The sequence below is a fragment of the Lathyrus oleraceus genome, chromosome 2 (assembly GCF_024323335.1).
Source record: "Lathyrus oleraceus cultivar Zhongwan6 chromosome 2, CAAS_Psat_ZW6_1.0, whole genome shotgun sequence".
In the NCBI taxonomy this organism is placed as follows: domain Eukaryota; kingdom Viridiplantae; phylum Streptophyta; class Magnoliopsida; order Fabales; family Fabaceae; genus Lathyrus; species Lathyrus oleraceus.
The window spans coordinates 332,312,459-332,336,429 of NC_066580.1; the positions used below are offsets into that span (position 1 = coordinate 332,312,459).

The 23,971-nt window shown below is 38.6% G+C and overlaps 1 protein-coding gene across 1 annotated transcript in view; it reads right to left on the bottom strand.

Moving 5' to 3' along the window:
* LOC127123085 (GTP-binding protein At3g49725, chloroplastic) overlaps positions 1–20,956 on the bottom strand; it is a 118,264-nt gene extending 97,308 nt beyond the window's left edge. The window contains exon 1 of the mRNA XM_051053345.1: positions 20,716–20,956. Within this exon, the coding sequence (XP_050909302.1) occupies positions 20,716–20,956 (241 nt within the window). The remainder of the gene's footprint in view (positions 1–20,715) is intronic.
* Positions 20,957–23,971: the final 3,015 nt, after the last annotated feature.

Below are 23,971 nucleotides of genomic sequence, written 5' to 3' on the forward strand. Positions count from 1 at the left end.
GCTTGGCGTAAGATTCATAAGAAAGGAAGGAAAGAGTTGGGTCCTAAGAATTGCATCGCTTTGGAGCCTTACACTGTTTAGGTTAGGAAGAGGGCATCTTAGTATCTCATGCCTTACGAGTATCCGAGACCTACACCTATGATTATCGCTGGGCCTTCAACCCTCCCTAATCAAGGAGTAGAGGAGTTGAGCGACGAAGACCGTTCACGTGCCTGGATCCGTGAACGTGAAGAGTTGCTTCAGCAGATTAAGGAGAAGGATGCTTTGATTGAGTTTCTTGAGCATCAGGTTATTGATGATCCTAATGATGCATGGACTTCCCAACTTCCTCAGTCTTCCAATTTTTGGAAGAGGAAGTATGATCGACTCGCCAAAGAGAAGGCCGATATGGAGGCAGCCTACGAGAGGGAGGTGAAGAGGCTTCGCGCATCTTATCTTCCTGTGTCCCGAGATTTAGATGATTGTTTCTAGGGATCCATAAGATGATTATTTTCCTTTTCTCTTGTATATGATTGACGATGTTGCACTTCTTTTACCTGATATTATTTGATGAGATATTTCCATATGTGATAAAATGCTTAATATTTCCAGAATTTGCAAATAAAACTCTAAAGTTCCTTTGAAATAAAAAACAAATCATATGCACAAGCATTGCATGCATCATATGCATAAGAAGGTTTTGTTTCCGGTCCCTTGCCCTGTGGTCTAACTCTGTGTCCTTCATTTATTTTGAAGACAAGCTGACTCACCGGTACTACACTAGAGCCAACATTTAAAGACTGATGGATAATCTAGAGCAAGAGAACCATGAATTGCAAAGACGACGCCATGTCCAATGTACTGGTGGACACTGGGTCATCATTGAACGTATTGCCAAAGTCCACTCTCTCAAAGCTATCATATCAAAGGCCTCCCATGAGGCAAAATGGAGTAGTTGTGAAGGCTTTCGATGGGTCTCCCAAAACTGTGATTGGGGAAGTTGATCTCCTAATCAAGATCGAACCAAGTGATTTCCAAATTACCTTCCAGGTTATGGACATTCACCCATCATACAGCTGTCTCTTAGGCAGACCATGGATTCACGAGGCAGGCGCTGTGACATCCACCCTACACCAGAAATTGAAATTCGTGAAAAACAAGAAGCTAGTGGTGGTAGGGGGAGAAAGGGATATCCTGGTTAGCCATTTGTCTTCCTTCTCTTATATAGATGCTGAGGTTGAAGTTGGAACTCCTTTCCAAGCTTTATCTATTGCTGAGCCTATTGAGAAAAGAGCTCATTCATTTGCTTCCTACAAAGATGCAAAGTTGGCCATTGAGCGTGGTGCAACCACTAGTTTAGGAAAAATGATTGAGTTAGAAGACAACGAGTCCCGGGCTGGCATATGCTTTTCTTCTGGTACTTTCAATAAGCAAGGGTTATTCAAGAGTGGAGGTTTTATCCACACCGGTCAGGATGAGGAGCCTGCTGCTGTCTTAGAAGAAGATGTAGAGGATTCTGGCAATTTCATCATCCCTGGAGGGGTCTGCAACAATTGGGTCGCTGTGGATATTCCAACAGTTGTCCATAAGTCAATGTAATGATCACTTTGATTAAAAACCCTTCTCCCATGCCAAAAGGAGGAGTGATGACATTGTTGGCGCATAAGTACAATGATATTTTCATTCAATAAATTCATGTTAAATGTTTATTTTTCCAATTATTTTCCCTTTTCGCTTTTTGCATGAAATTGGTGATCACATAAAACCCTAAAAAATTAAATAAAATCAATCTTCTCATCCGCGTAATGATTTGCCTTGTTTGATTTCTAAAGCTTTTCATATCCAAAAATCACTATGCAGGTTGATTTTTAAACCCATTGAACATAATGACCCAACACCATCTCCCAATTTTGAATTCCCTGTATTTGAGGCAGAGGAAGATGATGTTGAAGAGATTCCTGATGAGATCACCCGGCTACTTGAGCATGAAGAGAAGATCATTCAGCCGCATCTTTTGAATCTGGAAACAGTCAACTTGGGGTCTGAAGATTGTGTGCGAGAGGTAAAGATTGGGGCACTTCTGGAAGAATCTGTTAAGAAGGGGTTGATTAAGTTGCTACGAGAATATGTTGACGTCTTTTCCTGGTCATATGAAGACATGCCCGGTCTAGATACTGATATTGTGCAACATTTCCTACCTTTGAAGCCTGAGTGCATGCCTGTAAAGCAGAAGCTCAGAAGAACTCATCCTGATATGGCAGTGAAGATCAAAGAGGAGGTTCAGAAGCAAATTGATGCAGGGTTTCTGGTGACTTCTATATATCCTCAATGGGTGGCCAATATTGTGCCCGTGCCTAAGAAAGATCGAAAAGTCCGGATGTGTGTGGACTATAGAGACTTGAATAAAGCTAGACCGAAAGATGATTTCCCTCTACCACATATTGATATGTTGGTAGATAATACAGCTAAATTCAAAGTCTTCTCGTTTATGGATGGATTTTCCGGATATAATCATATTAAAATGGCACCCAAGGATATGGAGAAGACAACATTCATCACACCTTGGGGAACATTCTGTTATCGAGTGATGCCCTTCGGTTTGAAGAACGTCGGAGCCACGTATCAACGAGCTATGACCACCTTGTTTCATGATATGATGCACAAGGAGATTGAGGTATATGTTGATGATATGATCGCTAAGTCAAGAATGGAAGTTGAGCATGTAGAACACCTGTTGAAGCTTTTTCAGCATTTGAGGAAGTATAAGCTTCGTATGAATCCCAACAAGTGTACATTTGGAGTCCGTTCTGGCAAGTTATTGGGCTTTATTGTCAGTGAGAAAGGTATTGAGGTTGATCCTGCAAAGGTCAAAGCAAAACAAGAGATGCCTGCGTCCAAAACTGAGAAGCAAGTCCGAGGTTTTCTTGGCCGCTTGAATTATATCTCCAGATTCATATCCCACATGACTGCCACATGTGCGCCTATATTCAAGCTCCTCCGGAAAGATCAGTCCCATGATTGGACCGAGGATTGCCAGAAAGCTTTCGACAGTATTAAAGAATATCTGTCTGAGCCTCCGATTCTGTCTCCGCCTGTAGAGGGAAGACCTTTGATCATGTATCTGACTGTTCTTGAAGACTCGATGGGTTGTGTCCTTGGTCAGTAAGACGAATCAGGGAAGAAGGAGTATGTTATTTACTACCTGAGTAAGAAGTTCACCAATTGTGAGTCTCGATACTCAATGCTTGAGAAGACATGTTGTGCTTTTGCTTTGGCCGCTAAGCGCTTACGTCAGTATATGATAAATCATACGACTTGGTTAATATCCAGAATGGATCCAATCAAGTACATCTTCGAGAAGCCTACTTTAACAAGGAGAATTGCCCGTTGGCAGATGTTGTTATTTGAGTATGATATTGAGTATCGAGCTCAGAAGGCTATTAAAGGTAGTATCTTGGCTGACCATTTAGCACATCATCCTATTGAAGATTATCAGTCAGTTCAGTATGACTTCCCGGATGAGGAAATTCTGTATTTGAAAGTGAAAGATTGCGATGAGCCTACACTTGATGAAGGGCCAGAGCCTGGTTCCAGATGGAGTATGGTGTTTGATGGCGCTGTAAATCAGTATGGAAATGGTATTGGGGTCGTGATTATTACTCCTCAGGGCGCGCATATTCCTTTTATAGCAAGGCTAACTTTCAAATGCACGAATAATATGGCTGACTATGAGGCCTGTATTATGGGATTGGAGGAATGTATTGATCTAAGGATCAAGCATCTTGATGTATATGGTGATTCGGCCCTCGTTGTTAATCAGATTAAGGGTGAATGGGAAACGAATTAGCCTGGCCTCATTCCATACAGAGATTATGAGAGGAGGATTTCAACGTTCTTTACTAAGGTTGACTTCCATCATATTTCTCGAGATGAGAATCGAATGGCAGATGCTCTTGCTACGCTTGCTTCAATGATTGTGGTTAAATTGTGGAATGAAGTCCCCAATATCACCGTGATGCGCTTGGACAGACCAGCTCATGTATTTACAGTAGAAGAAGTAAAAGATGATAAGCCGTGGTATTATGATATCAAGTGTTTCCTTCACATCCAGATTTACCCGCCTGGGGCATCTGCAAAAGATAGGAAGACTTTGAGGAGATTATCAGGCAGTTTCTACCTCAATGGCGAAGTGCTTTACAAAAGAAATTTTGACATGGTTCTGCTCAGATGCGTGGATAGACACGAAGCAGACCTGTTGATGACTAAGGTCCATGAGGGTTCATTTGGTACTCATTCCAATGGACATGCCATGTCTAGAAAGATGTTGAGAGCAGGCTACTATTGGCTGACAATGGAGTCTGACTGCTGCAAATTTGTGAAGAAATGCCATAAGTGTCAGATTTATGCTGATAAGATTCATATTCCCCCGACACTTTTGAATGTGATCTCATCACCATGGCCTTTCTCCATGTGGGGAATTGACATGATTGGCATGATAGAGCCGAAAGCGTCCAATGGACAAAGATTTATTCTCGTAGCAATTGATTACTTCACCAAGTGGGTTGAAGCGGCGCCGTATGCAAATGTGACCAGGCAGGTGGTCGTGAAGTTTATCAAGAATCAACTCATATGCCGATATGGTGTGCCAGATAAGATCATTACTGATAATGGATCTAACTTGAATAAGAAGATGATGAAAGAACTGTGTAGTGAGTTCAAGATCGCGCGTCATAACTCTTCTCCGTACAGACCCAAGATGAATGGGGCTGTTGAAGCTGCTAACAAGAATATCAAGAAAATTATCCAGAAGATGGTTGTTACGTACAGAGATTGGCATGAGATGCTACCATTCGCTTTGCATGGCTATCGTACATCTGTCTGCACTTCAATAGGGGCGACCCCTTTCTCTCTTGTTTATGGCATGGAGGCGGTACTCCCAGTAGAGGTGGAGATCCCATCAATGAGAGTCTTGATGGAGGTCAAGTTGACTGATGCTGAATGGGTTCAGAGTCGTTATGACCTACTAAACTTGTTTGAAGAGAAGAGATTGACTGCCATGTGCCACGGTCAGTTATATCAGCAGAGAATGAAGAAAGCTTTTGATAAGAAGGTCAAGCCTCGTTCCGAGAAGGGTCCTTGTGCTCAAGAAAGTCTTGTCTTTCGCGCCTGATTCCAGGGGCAAGTGTGTAAGAACAAAAATTGTTCTACAACAGATTCCATGATTTTGATGATAACAAAGGATGAAACCAAAAATGGCACCCTAACGAAAAGTTTCTAAGTGTGCAGGGTTCTAAAGAAAGAAGAAATAAATCTGATGATGTCATCAGATGCACAACAAGATCAGATACAAATTATCAAGTATCAGAAGCATCTAAAGTGGAATCTCGTTTCAAGAAGCTCTGATTCTGGACAAAACTACAAAGTATCAGAAGCATCTGAATATGAAGTAAAGTCTAGAAGCTCTAACTCCGAACAAATGTCCTCTGTAAACTCTGAAGTTATCAGCGCCATCTGAACTTTCAAGAAATAACATCAGAAGCAAGATTCTCCAGATACACGAAGACTCTAATCAGAATTGTTAATCATGATGAAGTAACGTTTAAGCCAAGTTAAAGTTCTGCAAATGGATTTCCTCAATTAGAAAGAGACGTTAATCTCCACTTCCAAGAGAGAAGATACTAATTGTGGTAAGTAGTCACTTCTAAGAGAAAAAGTCTACTGCAGAAGCTATTAATGGAATGGCGTAACTACATCTCAATATCCAACAGATTCAACGCTACTTCAACTCTACTTCAACTCCTATAAATAGAGAAGAAATCTCATTCAGTAAACAGAAGAAATCACTAGCCAAAACTATACTGAAATTATATCACGCTCAAAAAAAAAACATCTTTGTTCTTCAAAGATTTTCACTAAGCTTTTGCTTATCAAGTGAAAAATTTGTTCTTAAGTTTGTAATATTTGCTTTCTTAGAAGCACTCTAGATTACATATCTTGTATCTAATTTTTATTTGATTTCCTCAAGTGACTCTTTGCAGTCTGTAGACTTGAGAGGACTAAGAGATTTTCTTCTCTCTTAGGGGTTGTTTGTAATCTTTCAAGATTAGTGGATTAAGTCCTTGTTGAAGGCGAAATCACCTTGGCCGGGTGGACTGGAGTAGCTTTGTGTTATAAGCGAACCAGTATAAAATCATTGTGTGATTTCATTTTGCAAAAAGCGCTTATTTTTCAAACAATTCAAACCCCCCCTTTCTTGTTTTTCTCACCTTCAAAGTGGACTCCAAACTATGAGGGTCCGTATGTTGTTAAGAGAGCCTTTTCAGGAGGTGCTTTGATACTTACAACTATGGATGGGGAGGATTTCACTCGTCCTGTGAATTCAGATGCAGTCAAGAAATACTTCGCCTAAAAAATAAAAAATAAAAACTGAATAGCTCGCCAAGTTGAAAACCCGAAAGGGCGGCTTATGCAAAAATGAGCGTCTCGGTGGATTGAAAACCTGAACGGGCGGTCCAGGCAAAAGTTAGAGACATGAAAAATGAATATAGGTATCCCGCTAAATTGAGTACCTCATCCTGGGGAAATTTAGGCAAAAATTAGGGATTTGGCAAGTAACTGCATCCTGACAAGACTTTGTTCTACAACTGTCGTCCGTCATAAATCCTTGCTCATTATTAGCCAAAGCTTCAAATACATCGGATTCAGAATTGGTGGAGAAATGGTCATTATGTTCAATGTAGCCCTCTTCCAATATATATCACCAATTTCAAATTTGTAAAGATCTATGGAGTCTTGCCATTCGCAGACTACCATTTTATCAAATAAATTTGAGCCTTTTATCCAATTATTGGCACTCTTATCTGTTTCTATTCAACAAATGTTTTGCATGTTTTGAGTAAGAAAATATCATTGTTTCAAACAATCAAATTTTTTATAATTTGTTTTTAAACAAAGTGAACATTCACAATGACGAAAGGATACTTAGGAGATCCTCAGTGCTCTCCCAAGGGTGGTACAATCCTCAACAGGGTAAGATTTTTGTCCATATTCCTGGCATGACTGTATCTCCTCCCTCCGGAACCCCTTGTGGTTTATCCTACCAAGTGGATTGCTTGTTGAGAGTCACCTCTCTTCCCTTCAGTAGAGTAGCAATCTTTCTTCCTCATCAGCTTGGATCTCTTTGGGCAAGAGCGATATTTGGTGGTTGATCCTGATAAATCCTTTATCTCCTCGGATAGATTCCCCAGTAGAGTTGTTGGTGTGGTGGACCTTGTATGTGATAACTCTCGTCCCCAACTGGAATGATTGATGATTCATCCCTTGCAGAGTTCTTTGCTTCCTGGTATCTCTGATCCCCAGCAGATTGGATACTCCCCGGTGAACTTGGCTTTCTCTCTTGAGATGTAGTACCGGGTGGTTGATTCCTGGACCTGGTTGTGTTAGATATGTCTGTCTGTCAGCATACATCATACATAAACCACGCATATTCATGCATAATTATAACATTCAGATATTCATGTTGCATTCTTTGCCATATATCGTTGTTTGCTGTCTCCTGCTATTTGGTGATATACTTCCCCAAGCAGACGTGTGTGTCTGATCTCTCCATATAGAGTCAGCCCCATAGGCAGAAAGCGTCTATCCTTTCTTCCATATTCCCCACCGGGTTATATCCTCGTGGATGTCGATTGTTTCTGTTCCTTCCCAACACATATACTGGGATGGTTTTCCCCATTGAGTTATATCCTCACGGGGACAAGTCTTGATTTGGTGTGCCTATCTAGTTTGATCCTAGATCGGTCTCTTGAGACTCTTTTCCTGTTTCCCCGTGGTAAATGAATAATTGCTCAATAATTAGTAATTATTATCCCCGACGGAGTCTGTGTTTCTCTACCCTCATACCAGTAGTTGTAAACCATATTTCTTCCCTTTTTGCAGAGTAACTATTTTTGCTCATCTTTAATTGGTGACAGTTATCTTCATCCAATATTCGGTGATGATATCCCCTCATCTGCTTGGATAATTGCCCTGATTACGCAATTTATCCCCAGCGGGTCATCTCTCGTCTACCTTGTTGTTGTTGGTAACGATTGTTTCTCCCCTGAATTGGTCATCATTATATACCTAGTTTCGGTATCCCGATGCCTTTTCTTTTCGGTCGATTTATCCTTTATTAACCCAGTAACCGGTTGTGGATAATCGTCCATGCGAGTATATTATCTACGTTCTGACGGTAATGGATAGTATATCTCATGCACTCTCGGGTCTGAAGCCTTTTGTTCTTCCCCAGTTGAGTAAGATTCGTATCCCCTTTGTGGAGTCGAATATTCATCCTGTTATCGAGTTTGCTTTTAGCCCTCTTTTGGATGATGATTGTTTTGGGAATATTCCCCAATTCACGCCTTGGTTGGTCACCTATTATATGCCCAGTAACCGGTATCCCTGGTGTTCCTTCCTCTCTGCTCCCTATTATGATTTTTTGTCCCCTGTGGAGTCAGAATCCCTGAGTTGAAGTATACCTTTTAGGTTTTCCTCAAACGTTTTGAAGTTTTGATATCTCTCACCCTTATACCGGTCTTGGATATTCATCTCTTCCTGAGCATGTTGTATCTCTCACCCTCATACCTGGCGTTCAGATCATATGTCTCCTTGAGCTTATTACCCAATAACCGGTAATACCTCGTCCCGCTGCTTCCCTAGGAGTGTCCTTGTGGACATCCCCAGCGAAGTCCCTTAGTGGATTGTTTTCATCCAGATTTTATCCGAAGTATCCGCTGTGGACAGTTTTTTGCTGTATTCGAGTCAGCTCGAGTCTTTCCATTGGATCTTTTCCCGTTGGAATTCTGTTCCCCGCGCCTTGAGTCGTGACCTGCTCGCGCATTTTTATCCCTTTTCTATCCCCAGGAGAGTCCCCAGGGTCTTGGTCCCATGGAGTGAATTCCTCATATGGATTATCAATGGCTTCTGATTTCTTTGCTTTTGTGGACACATATCTCCACAGAGTGCTACCATTTTTCATACCTACATTTGCATCATGAGGTCTCTTAGGGACCAAAATTCATCTCTTTGTTATTATTTAAGCCCATTCTACCCCGTCGAGACGAAGATTTTAACCTTCACTTCTCTGGCTAGAATGACCTTAAATAGGGGCATCTGTAAGACCCCAATTTTGACCCTAAGATCCCTCATGGCATCATAACATTGCATTTGCATTGCCTCAAGGATCTTTAGCATCTTGGTTCCCTTTGCCTTTGGGTGGGACTCCTTGTGATTGGTTTGAGATCACCAAGCATGCTTGAATTATACATCATTGTTTCTCTTACTTTTGTTTACTAACCAAAAGCACAAAAATGTGTCACTAACATCTTTTGTTTGAAGCTTGAGTATCATCCAAGACACTTTGTGGGTTCTATTTAGATGATCAGTCAACACAAGGGAATGGCTTGAGATACTTCCAATAGGTTCAAATGGGGTCTATTCGGCAGTCAAAACGTTAATCTTGAAGGAGCAAAAGTTTGTTCATGAGCTGTCATGCTCGCTACGCGAGCAGAATGGGTCACCTAGTGAGTCCCAAGAAAAGCCACCAGAATCACCTACACTCAGAAGAATTTCTTGAACTGTCATGCTCTCTAGGCGAAGCCCACGTGTTTAAAAAAAACGAAAAGAAAAAAAATAAATAAATAAAATATAACAGAAAAATTTTGGACTTGGCCCTCTCATTTGAGCCCACAGGTCCACAAAAACCAGGTTATAAATTCAGACTTTCAGTGAAACAAAATTCCATTCCATTCCTATTACCCTAGCAGGGAAAAGAAAGTGAGAGAAGAGATAACAGAGTTCAGAGCAACCTCCAGAGACTGAAGGGAACTCATCGGCAAAGAACCGATTCCCTCTCATATAAACCCTAAGAGTGCTTCGCAAACCCAACCGGGCAATTCAACTTTATTCGATCTCTCCAGTCAGGTTTGCCTTATTCCCATTACTTTATGCTTTTAATTTGAATGCTCTGAATTTATGAGGTATTATGGGTGAATTTGATACCCTTTTGATGCATGTGTTTGACAAGAGGTTTAGGCCTCCTACCCTTGGTTGCTTTTTGTGAGCTTTTTGTGAATTTTAATGGTATGATTCATGTGGTTACATTTTGATTTGGGGGCAACTCTTGATTACCCTATCCTGTTTGCTCTAACCTGTTTTGTGTTTGTTATGGCATTGTTTTCTCCTAATTCCGTCATATTACTCTAACCTGTTTGTTGAGTTTTTGTGAGGGCTCACATACTCTTGCAGGGATAGCTTGCTTGGTGTTCCACTTTATTTGTGGGATACCACCTGGAGTTTTATTCCGATTACCTGTACTGACCCACTTTCTTTGATGGTGTTAGCTTGGAAGGATCTCTGGATTTCTCGTTCCTTTAATTGTTGTTACCTCAGATCTTCATCCGTGTGGTACTTTTACATTTTTCTCGCATTTTACCGCTTTTTTAGCTGGAAGACCTCGATAGGAGGCAATGTTTTGTGTGTTTACTTTATGCAGGTCCCTTCATCTAGGACTTCCCTTTTGCTTGAGCGTTCCTATAACGCGAACAACTCATTGATTTTTCTTCTCCTAAGAACACGTTTACTCCTTCTACTACAGGCGAGTAAGTCTCCAAAGGTCGAGCATCCGGTAGATTGCGTAGTAACATCGTTCAACCCCAAACCCCGTAGTTGGTCGAACTACGTTTTGCTCTGATTTTCATCCTAGATGAGATACGTAGGCATAAGACACGACATCTTAGCGAGCACACTCCTCTTTAACCCATAGGTAGCCGAGCTACGAAGACTCTGATTCTCAGATTCAGATGAGATACGTATGCAGTGGATGCGATGTCCGTGCGAGTCATTTTCTTTTGAGCCTTCTTTTAGTAAGTAGTACATTAGATAAACATACACGCTTTCCTCATCCCTTCAATCATGTTTGCACAAATAAGTTTTCACAAAAAAAAAAAATAACCTTTGCAACAAATGTGAAAAGGGCTCCCTAGGAGTACCTAGGATGCTTTGGGTGCCTAACACCTTCCCATTGCATAACCAACCCCCTTACCCAGATCTCTGACATTTTTACTAGTTTTTGATTCGATAAAACTTTTAGGTTTTTGTTCGCTTTCTAACCATTCCTTTGGGTAAATAGAAGTGCGGTGGCGACTCAACTTGTATGATTTACCTTGGATTTAGTCAATATCTCTAATGGTAACGAATACCCCGCTACACCTACTTTGTTGGGTGATATGTATTTCTCTTTGCATCTAAGGAATTCTAAGGGTGGTGGAACGATTGTCTGTTGCATTCCTCTCCTGTACAAGTGGTTTATTTTGCACTTGTCTCAGACACCTGTTTTTGTGGAGAACAAACAATGTCTAAGGTGGTCTCAGAGATTTATGTCTCTCACTAATGATGACATAGTTTGGTATGATACGTCCTTAAGCAGTTTGGAGATTATTGATAGTTGTGGTGAATTCTATAATGTGCCTCTCATTGGTACATAAGGAGGAATTAACTACAACCCTGATTTGGTTCGTCGTCAATTTGGGTTCGCCTTTAGAGACAAACCTAATAACATGTTGTTAGAAGGTCTTTTCTATCAAGAGGGTAAAGATCCCCAACATTTGAAGCAGAAGATTGTGCATGCTTGGCATAATGTGCATAGGAAAGGAAGATCTGAGCTTGGTTTGCGCAATTGTGTAGCTTTGGAAGCTTACACTCTTTGGGTGAAGAAGAGAGCTATGGAGTTGAAGATTCCTTATCCTTGTGAAAGACCTATGTCTATGGTTGTGGTTGAGCCATTAACTCTCCCTAACCAAGATGTAGAGGAGTTGGAAGATGTGCTCATCAAGATGAAGCAAGAGAAGGATATGTGGGAAGAGCGTTTCAATGCTTTAAGTAAGGAGCATGAAGAGTTGCAGTTGGAGTATAAGGACAAAGATGCACTGATTGAGCTACTTGAAGACCGAGTGACAAAGAAACAGAGAGAGCCAGAGGTTTCATCTTCTAGCATGCCTTAGCCTTCTGTTGCTTGGAAGAAGATTATTGACCAGCTTGTCCTCGAGAAGACTCAGATGAAGGATTCGTTTGAGACCGAGATCCATCGCATTCGAAGGAAGTACGCGCCTTCATCCAGATCTTCTGACATTGTTGTTAGGGATCCTAAGGATGACTAGTCTCCTTTTCTCTTGTATCTTTTTATTTTGGTTTCTGAAATTGTACTCAGTGTAATCCTCCCAATTTATATAAATAAAAAGAGATTCTTGGTCATATCAAATTATTGCAATTGCCATTTTAATATTATATATATGCAAATGATATAGTAAGTTCCTTGAAAATAAAAACAATCAAGCATTGCATTTCATGCATCCATTGCCAGGTGTCTCATTGGTGTTTCTTATTTGCTTTAGCCAAGTTGACTTATCGGTACAACACCCACGCTAATCATCTCAGAATTATGGAGCATCTAGAGCAAGAGAATATAGAGCTGAAGGACGAGATCGCCCACCTGACTGCCATGATGGAGTCAGTTCTTGTTGCTCAGAGCCAAGCTTTTCCAACGCCTGCAACTCCTCCCGCGAGGACTGTTACTTCAGAAGTGATTACCTCTACTGTGCCTGCTGCCATCGCCCACTTTGTGCGAAACCTGACTTCCGGATTCCCGTGGGGAATGTCGCCCAACTTTGTGCCAGAAGGCTTTGCGCCTACATTTGCTTCCATGCTGGCATCTAGCCTGATCATGTCCGTGCCACCTCCAGTTGTGCACACTTTGCCTCGCGTAGAGGATACCATCTATCATTCCGAGCCGTCTGAGGGTCTGGATGTTTATGATAAGATGGACGAAATGAAAGACCAATTTCTTGAGTTGCGCAAGGAATTGAAGACGTTGAGAGGTATATATCTGTTTGGGAAGAGTGTTGCCGAGTTGTGTTTGGTACCCAATACCATGAAAGAGGGGAGACTTACAATCTCACTAACTAGAATGATATGTCTTTTGTGTCACAAATTTAGCGCTATGTTAAGAAATCATAATTGGACTTATGTAGAAGTCACAACTATCTGAGGTCGGGAAATAGAACTTTGGTGTTAATACATGTTAGAGACATAGTATAATGGACTATGCTAATGAAACATACCATACACAAAAAGAATATGCAAAAGAGGTGGCCTAATCTCATCCATACTCATGTTAATTTTTTAATCAACTAGCTTTAGGACTTTGAGATATCATAGGCCAAATGAGATGAATGCATAAAGAAGGGGAATGAGATGAAGCGGGAGGGGAATGGATCAAAACTCAAATTTATCAAAGGAAGACTTTCACCAAATTAATGTCATCCATTCATTTTGGGAGATGGAATGTACATTCCATCAATCCTCTAAATTCAATGATATTAACTTGACAAAGTCAAATCAACCTTGACAAAGGCCCAACAACAAGAGTCAAACATAAACAAGTCATCACAATTGGTCAACAAAATTATTTGGCATTTATTCAAATTAAAAATACTAAAATAAGGCATTTAAATTAAATATGGTTTGTCAAATTCCTAAAACCTCATCAAAACACCAAATAAATGGCCATGAGATTTATTATAGGTCAAACAAGGTCAAATGACCTTGGAGAAAAAATTTCAGAATTTTTAAAGACTTAAAAGTATTTTTAAACAATTAAAAACAAATGAAAAATCAATTAAATCATGAAAAATATTAATAATGATCAAAAAAATAATTTTAATTCAGAATATGAAAGAGGAAATTATTTGAAATTTTTTGGTGAAACTCATATTTTTTGGATCAATATTAAAATTAATAGGAATTAATGAAAGTCAAAGGAATAAAAATAAAAATCAGAAAATCTAAAAAACGTGGACCACTTGATCTACCTCATTAATTGAGGTGGCAGATCAAGTGGTTGAGCACGCGTGTTCCATGATGCACCTGAGTCAAACATCCACACGCTTGGTAATCAATATGTACGCTCATGATTAAAACATTTTGAATTCATCTAATGGCTCTGAACCATGCCACATCATTGTCGGATCAAAGCGTCGGTCGTCTTCTCAAGCGACCTTGGTCGGACTGGTCCATCCATCACCACATCATAAATGAAAAAGGAGAACATAATCTGAAAGAAAAAATGGCGTAGAGCACGAATTTGACCTCAATTTTAACTAACTCCACATATATAGAAAGATATGAGGAGTTGAATTTTGAGGTGTGCCAACTGAGTTGCTTCTATTTAACCTCTGAGTTGCTTCGATTTGACCTCTAAGCAACTCAATCTTCTTGCCTACATTGGTGGGACTTCAGACAACCAAGGATCCAAGAGAATTGAGTGGAATTGAGAGAGAATCGAAGAGATGAAATTTTCTGGAAAATACCTTCAATGCAGGTCTGGATTCAACTGTTCTTGCTTTGGCTCGTGCTTGATCTTGCTCAGTATGCTTGCAGAAGTATATTAGAATGCACAAAAGGTCTTGGATCCCTGGAGTTTTGAATCTCAAAACAGTGAGATTCCAACTCAGTTTCCAAAGGAAAATATCAGGATTATCCTCCCAAATGGAAGAGTTTGGTGTTTACGATCAAAGCTGGCGCGAAGGGGTCTCTAATTCAGAGCATATGGAGCTCTATTTATAGCTGGATCATGTGATATTTGCACCTTCCAAATGAGTTTCCAAAATTGGCAATGAGTGATGCATGTGTGCATAGGCGTGCACAGGCCCATGAGATCTTTCCATTTGATCCACAAATGAGTGTGAACAAGTCTGAATTCAAATTGGAGTGCTAGGCAATTGTACATGGAAGCTTGAAGTTTGATTCTTGCCAAATGATGATGCAATGTTCAAGCCATGTGCAGCCCATTTAAACCTTGTCCAAAATGGATGAAATTGAACTTTATGGAAAGGTTAGATCAAGAGGAACAACTTTCATGTTCAACACGTTTCCATTTGAAGCTTGTATCATGATGAATTTTGAGGTGGAAGTTTGGAAATTTCAACATATCAAAAAAAATTATAAGTGTCAAACCATATATCTTAATATTCCACCTTGCTTAACTTTTTATGTGAGCTTCAAATGAGAAACGTGTATTCATAAAACTTGTATCTCTTTCAAAGACCTTCAAAATTGTCACATATTTCATGTCATTTGGATTTGGGATCATAGAGTTATGCATTTTTGAAGTTTGGAAAAATCAGTTGTTCAATGGTAAAGGTCAAAAGTGACCTATAATGTAACCTCATATCACATGCTCATAAAAGTTGAATTAGCTCTCAATCCAAACATAAAAGTTGAAGGAGACATCTTGAATTGTATTGTGAAACTTAGAATTCTTTCATCTCATAAAAATTGAGCAAGTTATGGCCTTGGGAAGTTGACTTTGAAATTAGGGTTTAGACAAAATGACCTATAATGTTTCAACATAGAAAATGATTTTCCAAGCAAAACTAGCTCTAGGTCTCAACATTAAAGTTGTTTGTAATGTCATTTAGAGTAAAGTTTCTCTTGCAATAATTTTCATATGGTGAAAATTGTAGGAGATAGGGTCTAGGGAGACCCAGTTTTGATCAGGTGAGTTCATCTGGCCAACCACCATCAACCAACTTGCTAACCTTCAATTATCTTGACTTTCTTGGCTTATGGAAGATCATATATGCATAAGATGATGAATTTTGAAGTCTCCCTTGATAAATTTGATCAATTGGTAAGATAGCTTGTTGGAGAAGTTACTCAAGATACCCAGTCAAACTAGGGTTTCCAAGGCAAATCACCCTCAAACTCTTGAAGAATGCTTGATCAATATAACATGTAGGAATCAATGGAACTCATATATGATGCTCATAACCATTCTTGGATCAATTCATGGTTGTGCTCTTTGTCATGAGGGTCTCAAACCCTAGATATGAACTTGATAGATCAATGGTGATCATACCCTACCTACAAAAGAGTTAGGAAAATGCAAAGACATATTTTTGGTATTTGGGTTAATATAATGATAATATAAAAGTATGATACAATCACATAGTGCTTGGTGATCTCTCCCAAAACAAACCCAATGAAAGAGGGGTAAGGAGGATGCCAAGGTATGATCTCAATGCTAATGCTTATGATGAAATTTCATGAGGGATATTAGGGTCAAAATTGGGGTCTTACAATAGCTTAGAGACCTATATTTGACCTTTCGATCGGTCGACCCTGTTGGATTTTCTAGATATTCGACTATTGGTCTTTTCCAATTAGTATATGTCAAATCACCAATGGCAAAGATCTCAAAGTTTTTAGGATCTGTAGACCCTTATTTTTTCATCAATAAACCTGAAGGAGATAACCTCATCAATTTTACTCTTCCTCGAACCTCAATTAATTCTTCCAACTTTCCCTTTTATACTTTGTATTCTGAGGCAATTTATGAAGGAGAATAGCGATCCAAAACGCAACAGAAATTAAAAAGTTTCTCCTTTAGTGATCCTTACGAATGGGCATGATCAGTGATAGAATCGTTACCTCTTGTGGCGATTGAAACATTTGATACAGATCTAAGGAGTGATCACGAACGTTGAATGGTGACAACGCCTCTACTCGGTCTACACGAACGGATTTCTTCAATCTCAGTGCTAGTTTCTACGAATGAAGGATTTGAGTGAGAGAGGGAGAGAGGGAAAGAGAGAGAGAGAGAGACGAAATTTTCAACTCAACAAATGCTTCTGCACAAGGGTACTATTTAAAGAACCACTTGTGTGAGGTGCGAGCTAAAAACCCCACTTAAGTGTACGTGGCCCATATCTTATGATATGCCAAAATCATTTAAGCACGTGGTACCTTACCATATTTCGTAATCTACTGAAGTACATTGCACCTTACGATGTTCTACAATTCACTTAAGTGCATCGTACCTTATGGTGTTCCTTATTTACTCTATCTCTCATCTATCTGTCCTTTTGTGTGTGACCCTGTAGGTTTTTGCGAAATTAGCAATTATATTAAATCACATATTTAACATAATAAATAGCGAGTGGTATCTAGCAACACATCACTGCTACCCAAGACACGAAAATGTCATGTGATCTGACAAATCCTTTTGTGATAATACTTATGTGTCAAATTACCCTTTTGCCCTTATGTCTATATTGAACACAAGGCATATACCGTATCATCCTTGTCCAGTTTAATATTGGGCCCTTATACATTTATCCTGTTACGCAGGATGGGCAAATTCCATCTAGGTCACTCATGTCCCTCAGCATGCTTCGTGGAGTACCCATCAATTATCTTTATGGTCATCCAGTTACGGACAATGTTTGATCAGCAATAAGGCACTCGACTTTACATCTAGGGTCCATAGTGGTTTCAGGTCGAAGGGTGGTATACACCACTATCACCATGAGAATAACTTATGACACTTTGCATAACATTCTATATAGTATTCTCATAGAGGGTCAATCCAGTATAAATATTACTCTTAATATTCATACCTATGTTTAAGACTTGATAACTCCTTATCCATGATCCATGAGATGTGATCATCAGTCTATATACATAATAGTCTTAATGCTTTAATGTTATCCCACTTACAACAAAGCTCGACTACGAATACTCTAAGAATAGTGTCCTTATGTTTAATGGGATCTCGTGATTAAGTCACACTTGATACATTAAATGGACTAGCTATTCTAGGGACTTTATTAAACAAACATAACAAAGAAAAACCTTTTTATTATTAATAAATAATTCGATACAAGTACCAAAACTATTGGCCTCTAGGGCTTACACCAACAATTTGAGCCAGATAATTATCCCCCTAATTTTTGAGTCGAGGGACATGTTGAATTATTCAAACCGCTTAATTATTCGATTTACTATAACAAATTACATTATCAAATTTTACTTAATACATGTGTACTCGTTTGTTATTCACTTAATAACCAACTCAGAGTCTCCTCTGATTTCGACTCTTTTTGCCCCCAAATCTATAAAAAAAATCAAGACCAGTTATCAAAGCCTTATATTTTGCCTCATTATTCGAGCAAAAGCCATCAATTTTGTATTTATACTTTGTCGAAATCTTATTAGGAGAAATTACTAAGATTCCAATGCCAGTTCCATTTTAATGGCTAGTCCCAAATAATTTTGAGGTATCTTGACTATCGCATGATCTACGATGAAAACGGGGATCACCTGCCCTTTCATTTCCCATAAATGCATTTATGGTAGGGAATATTCAGTTAGGGCAAGAACCCATTTTCAAATTCGACTATGCAGAATTGGCTTAAATAACATATGCTTAATGATATCGAAATGCGAAGAGACGTAAACAACAATGGGTTTTATATAATGCTTTAACTTCATACACGAGAAATTCAAATAAAGGCGCATCTTTTCTATTAGACTATACTTAGTTTCTGCATCATTCAAGACTCGACTGAGGTAATAAATGGACCTTTCGACGTTGTTATTATGCTCTTATGCTAACATGCTTCTTATGGTTGAGTCTGAGGAAAAATTATACAATCTCATGCACTTATTCCTAACAGGAGGAGACAATATCATTGGGTTCCTTAGGTACTCTTTTAGTCAAAAACCTTTTGATGCTCTTGTTTCCACTTGAAATATTCGTTTTTTGGGTGAAGTAATGGCGAGAATGCTCGAGTCTTGCCACTAAGGTTCAAAATAAACCTCCTCAAAAATTTAATCTTCCCAATAAAGGTTCCAGATATTTCTTGGTCGAATGAGGTTGAGTCTCCATGATGGCTTTATTCTTATTTTGGTTTATCTTGATGCCATTTTTATGGATAATGAAACCAAGGAAACTCCAACCTACATTCAAAGAGAGCACTTAAGAGGGTTCATTTTCAGCCTGTATTTTCTAATTCTTTCAAATGATTGACGAAGGTGGTCAGGATGACTGTTTCCCGACACAGACTTAATGACTATATCATAAATGCATACTTGCATAAACATTTTGATATAATCATATAAAATCAAATTCATTACCCTTTGGTAGGTTGTCCCAACATTTTTTAAGCCAAATGGCATCACCACCCATTCATACGTGCCTAAGGCTCTTGGACATCAAAATGGCGTCTTCGGCACATCCTCATCTGTAATAAATATTTGGTTATAACTAGAGTAACCAACAAGCATAATAAGATAATCGAAACATGTTGTTGAGTTAACCAACATTTCAGCAATAGGCATCGGGTATTCGTCTTTTGGAGTTATAGCATTTAGGTCTCTGAAATTTATGCAAACCATCAACGATCCATTCTTATTTATTATTGGAACTCCTTAACAAAAGGCAGTGCGAACTCCTTAACAAAAGGTCAAGAATAAAACATATAAATTTCTCATACAAAAGGTAATGAGAATCCCTAGCAACGGCTAGGAAGATTTGGATTCAATGACAATCCCTAGCAACGGCTAGGAAGGTTTGAAATTCTCATGCAAAAGGTAATGAGAATCCCGAATGATGGCTGGGAAGGTTTAAGTTCAGTGATAATCCCTAGCAATGGCTGCGAAGACCTAACTTTCTCAATTTTATTATCTCAATTCTAGTTTAAGTTGAGGTCAGATGTACCTGTCATACCCCAATTCTGTCCGGGCATTTTAAAACTTTCATAAGTTTGATTTTATTTTCAGTTTGCATCAGTAATATAGCATGACATGCATTTCATCATAAATAACGCCTAAAATGTTGACTAGAATAAATTCTCAAAGATACAGACATATCGGTAGAATCATTCCTCAAATAAATGTAAAATCGGCGGGTGAAAAGTTTCTAAATCAAGCTTGCAGGCATCAGTATTATTAATCTACAGTTCACGTAGTTTAAACTGTTGTGCTTTCTTTATTTTTTGACGACTTTTTCAGTCGCGTTTTGATCCACATATGCCTGTTTAACCGTTCAAAATTTATTTCAAAATTAAATCAAATGCTGAGAGGTTTATTTTGCGTTGATCATTTTAGTACATTCATTTTATTATTTCAGAAATTTTTGTGTCTGGTTTTTTTTATTTTTTTTTATTTTTTAGTCAAAATAATTAGTATATTTAATTAGGATTAACAAAACTTATTTTAATTAGTTAATTTTGTTTTCAAGTTAATTACTAATTCCCTTATAAATTTCAAAATAAAAAATATTTCTTGCATTGGATCCTTTCCAACATGTCACCCCATTGCCAGCTATCATGGTTATCTCACTCACCATTTTTCGATTGGCAAAAGAAAGAAGGACCACACACATGTTACACACTCACAGGCTGGAAAAAAAGGAATAAAATATTCCTTGTAATGGTCAGATGAGCTGGCATCAAGAGAGTGGATTATCAAATTGCAAAAGATCTCCATTCACATGGCCAGAGGCGTCATACCAAGAGAGAGGATGCAAAAATCTGCATGAGGAAATCCTAAAAGCAACCGCCTGGGGGGGAACGAAGAGGAAAAAAATGTTCTCATTTTTCTTTTGAAATCCCAACATAATGACTCATCTCTCCCATGGGAATACTCGGTGTCTGCTTCGTTTGACTCTCATTCAACCCATTTCAGTTTTCTCCAACGTTTAACCCACGCTCTTTCTTTCCCCAACACTATACCTCTCACCACCGTTGCCTCCGTTTCTCCATCACAGTCACCTCAAAAGCCATCACTAACCTTATCTTCATCCAAATTTCCTCATTTCCCTTCAAAATTGGGCTTCGCAACTCGTCCTCTTGTCACCGTCCATTCTCTCGAAGACAATGCAGCCACCGATTTCAGTGTCACTCTTCCCATCCCCGATGTGATGCATGTATCCATCCTCCGTGACATAGTCAACTTCATCCATTACAATATATCCAAAAACAAACATCAACCATAATCGCCTCAACATCTCGTCACGGCGGAATTGATTTCGTCGAATCCGCCTCACACTTCCATCATCACCGTCCGAACCACCACAATAACCTCCATTCACCGCCATGATTCACGAACCCCTTCCTAAAATCACCAACATTCATCATTGTTTCTTGCTTCAACTCAATCAATAACCACGACACAACACACCTCAAATCCACTGTGAAACCACTAAGCTCAAAATACCCACTACAACTTACAAACCAACCTCACCTTCTTTCTTCGACACCCACTGATTCAACATTTCTATCACCATCTTTAAACCATCAAATAATAGATCGTTTACCTCCATGTTAATTCTTTTTTTCAAGTAAATGTTATTTTCGATAAGAAATCAACGCTTTCGGTTTCGACTTCGTATCGATAAGCTGCGAGTTCGATTCTTCAAGGTTGTGACTTTGGAATGTCGTGGATACTCCGGTACGATAGATGTTAAAGCGCTACGCTATGTTCGATTTTAACTTGTGTCAGTGATTCATCATGGAGGATTTAAGTCACACCGCCCCAAGATCAACCATAAGGGGTTTCTTTTCTGAAGATTTGTGTAAAACCATGATGTTATCTTTTGAATGGTGAAAGAAGAAGTTGAGTTGTAGTTGGAATCACTAAGTTCAGCCAACAATTGAGGTGACACGGGAAAAGCTTGTTGTCTCGTTTCTGACACGGTAAAGCAAGCCATTGTGGACGATCATCATCACTACCAACAAGCTAACTCTGGTCAACATTGCACAAATTTGGTAATATGTAGCTTGAATTCATATGGTCGAGTATTGTTTTGGTTTATCTATTTTTGTTCAAAACACTTCTGAGATAATGATAGATTCTTACTATTAGGGACAGAAACTTGCATTAATGTGATACTATTGGATTTAATGTTGTCGTATGTCGATTTAAAAAGCATATAGTTGCTACTTGGGATAATAGATGTGAGATATATTTGTTTTTGTTTTTTGTTATGAGATTTTACTATTGTGGTTCTATTTCAATTTGTTTTTGAGTAGTCTATAATTTATTGATTATTTTGGGTTGATAGGATAACTCGTAATGGTATAATATTTGTAAATAATATTGGTTTATTATTGTTCAAATTCATTACATCTTTAATCGGATTAAACCCGTGGATTCGGTAATTTTATACCGATATGCCGCCCAAATTTCTATATATTGATTGTGTATTTTCACCGTGTTTCAATCCTTACGTACAACACTCCAACTCCGTTGTCGTTATGTATAAACTGATTTACGAGCACATGGTGGTCGATTCAATTCGATTATTCTAAATTTAATATTGTCACTTATTTCCTTTTTTCAATTAATTAACTAATTAAGGTTTGATTAATTAGATAATCTTATTAACTACTTTTAGTTAACTTAATTATTTGATTATACTAATTTTTAATCAAACAATTTTGATAATTAATTTTAATTAACTTAATTAATCAATATAATCGAACTTTAATCAATTAATTTTGCTAATTAAAAGTTGACCGATTTCTTTCATTATCACAATTTCAGCATCATTTTTCACTATCATTTCAATCATTCTCAAACTTGATTTCATTCAATTTCATCATCAATTCCAAACCACTTTAAACGAGTAAAATTACACAATTCTCGATTCAATGTCGAACCCATTTTCAAATACCTTTGTAAGTCGATTGCTTTTAAGCATCGCCATCAACCTAACATATCTTACTCTTGGGCTTTCTTACTATGAGACCTATTCGATTTTAATTAATCGAGTAGATAATTGATACATTAAATATAACCTAAGTTATCCGCAAACGCAATTTCAAACTTCGATCCAACATCGAGTATTTTTATCAAATTAAAATACCTTATCACAATTCAATACCATTTCATTTAGAAATGGAAAGGGAGATGGTTTTAAGCCTTCAACTCCTCTCCTCGGTTGTTTGAATACGAGTTCCCTTACTCTGTTATTCAGACAATTGTCATTTCTCTACAAACTTCTAACTCAATTAAATCAAATCACTTTCATAATAAACTAAACAAAAAGGGAGATGGTCTTGAGCCTTCAATTCCTCTCCTCAAATACTTGGATATGAGTTTGTGTTACTCAGTCATTCACATACTTGTCGTTTATCTAAACTACATCAACCATACACAAACCTATTTTCATAATCCCTTAGATGAAAAAGAAAGTGGTCTAGAGCCTCCTATTCCCTTTCCTGAATACTTGGATATGAGTTGCCTTACTCGACCATTCGAGTATTCGTCATCCATTCAAAACACCTTAACTATTATCAAATCCTTTTACAATTAAGGATGAAAAGGGAGATGGTATAGAGCCTTCGATTCCTCTCCTCGACTATTAGGATACGAGTTGCCTTACTCGACTATCCGAGTAATCGTCATCCAACAAAATATCTCAACACATCAAATTTATCTTTTCTCGCCCCGTGCGATCAAAATTAATCAAACCAAACATCCAACATACTAATCTAACTTGTCACCCCCGTGTGACCAAAAATCTTTTCAGAAAGAACATTGCTTAATGCCTTCTAACGTGCATAACAAACTAGTGCTCAAGCCTCCGCCGAGAGTAAAACAAGCCAATGCTTAGCCTTTAGAACACGATATAAATAGTTGTTCATTAAAAGACACCAACCAACCGTAGTTCCTCGAACTACGAATGTTCTGATTTCGCTATTGCACTATAAGGATACGTAGGCAGGAGATTGCTAGATCTTCACAAGCACACTAATAAAAACCTCCCTTTTCTCCTTTCTGGGGTTTCTATCCATCTCTATTTTTAATACTTTATTCACTCTAAGAAAACAAATAACATCAGCTAACATTCAAATCGTAAATTACACTAAAAGGTTCCCGTTGAGTACAACGGACGTGAGGGGTGCTAATACCTTCCCCTTGCGTAATCGACTCCCGAACCTGAATGTGGTTGCAAAGACCATTATTCTATTTACAAAGGTTTTATCGATATTTTCCTATTCCTTCATTGGAATAAATAAAGTTCGGTGGCGACTCTGTTCGAACAAATTTTTTCCGCGACCATCGCGAGGAATCGTATTTTTTGAGACGCGACAGATGGCGACTCTAC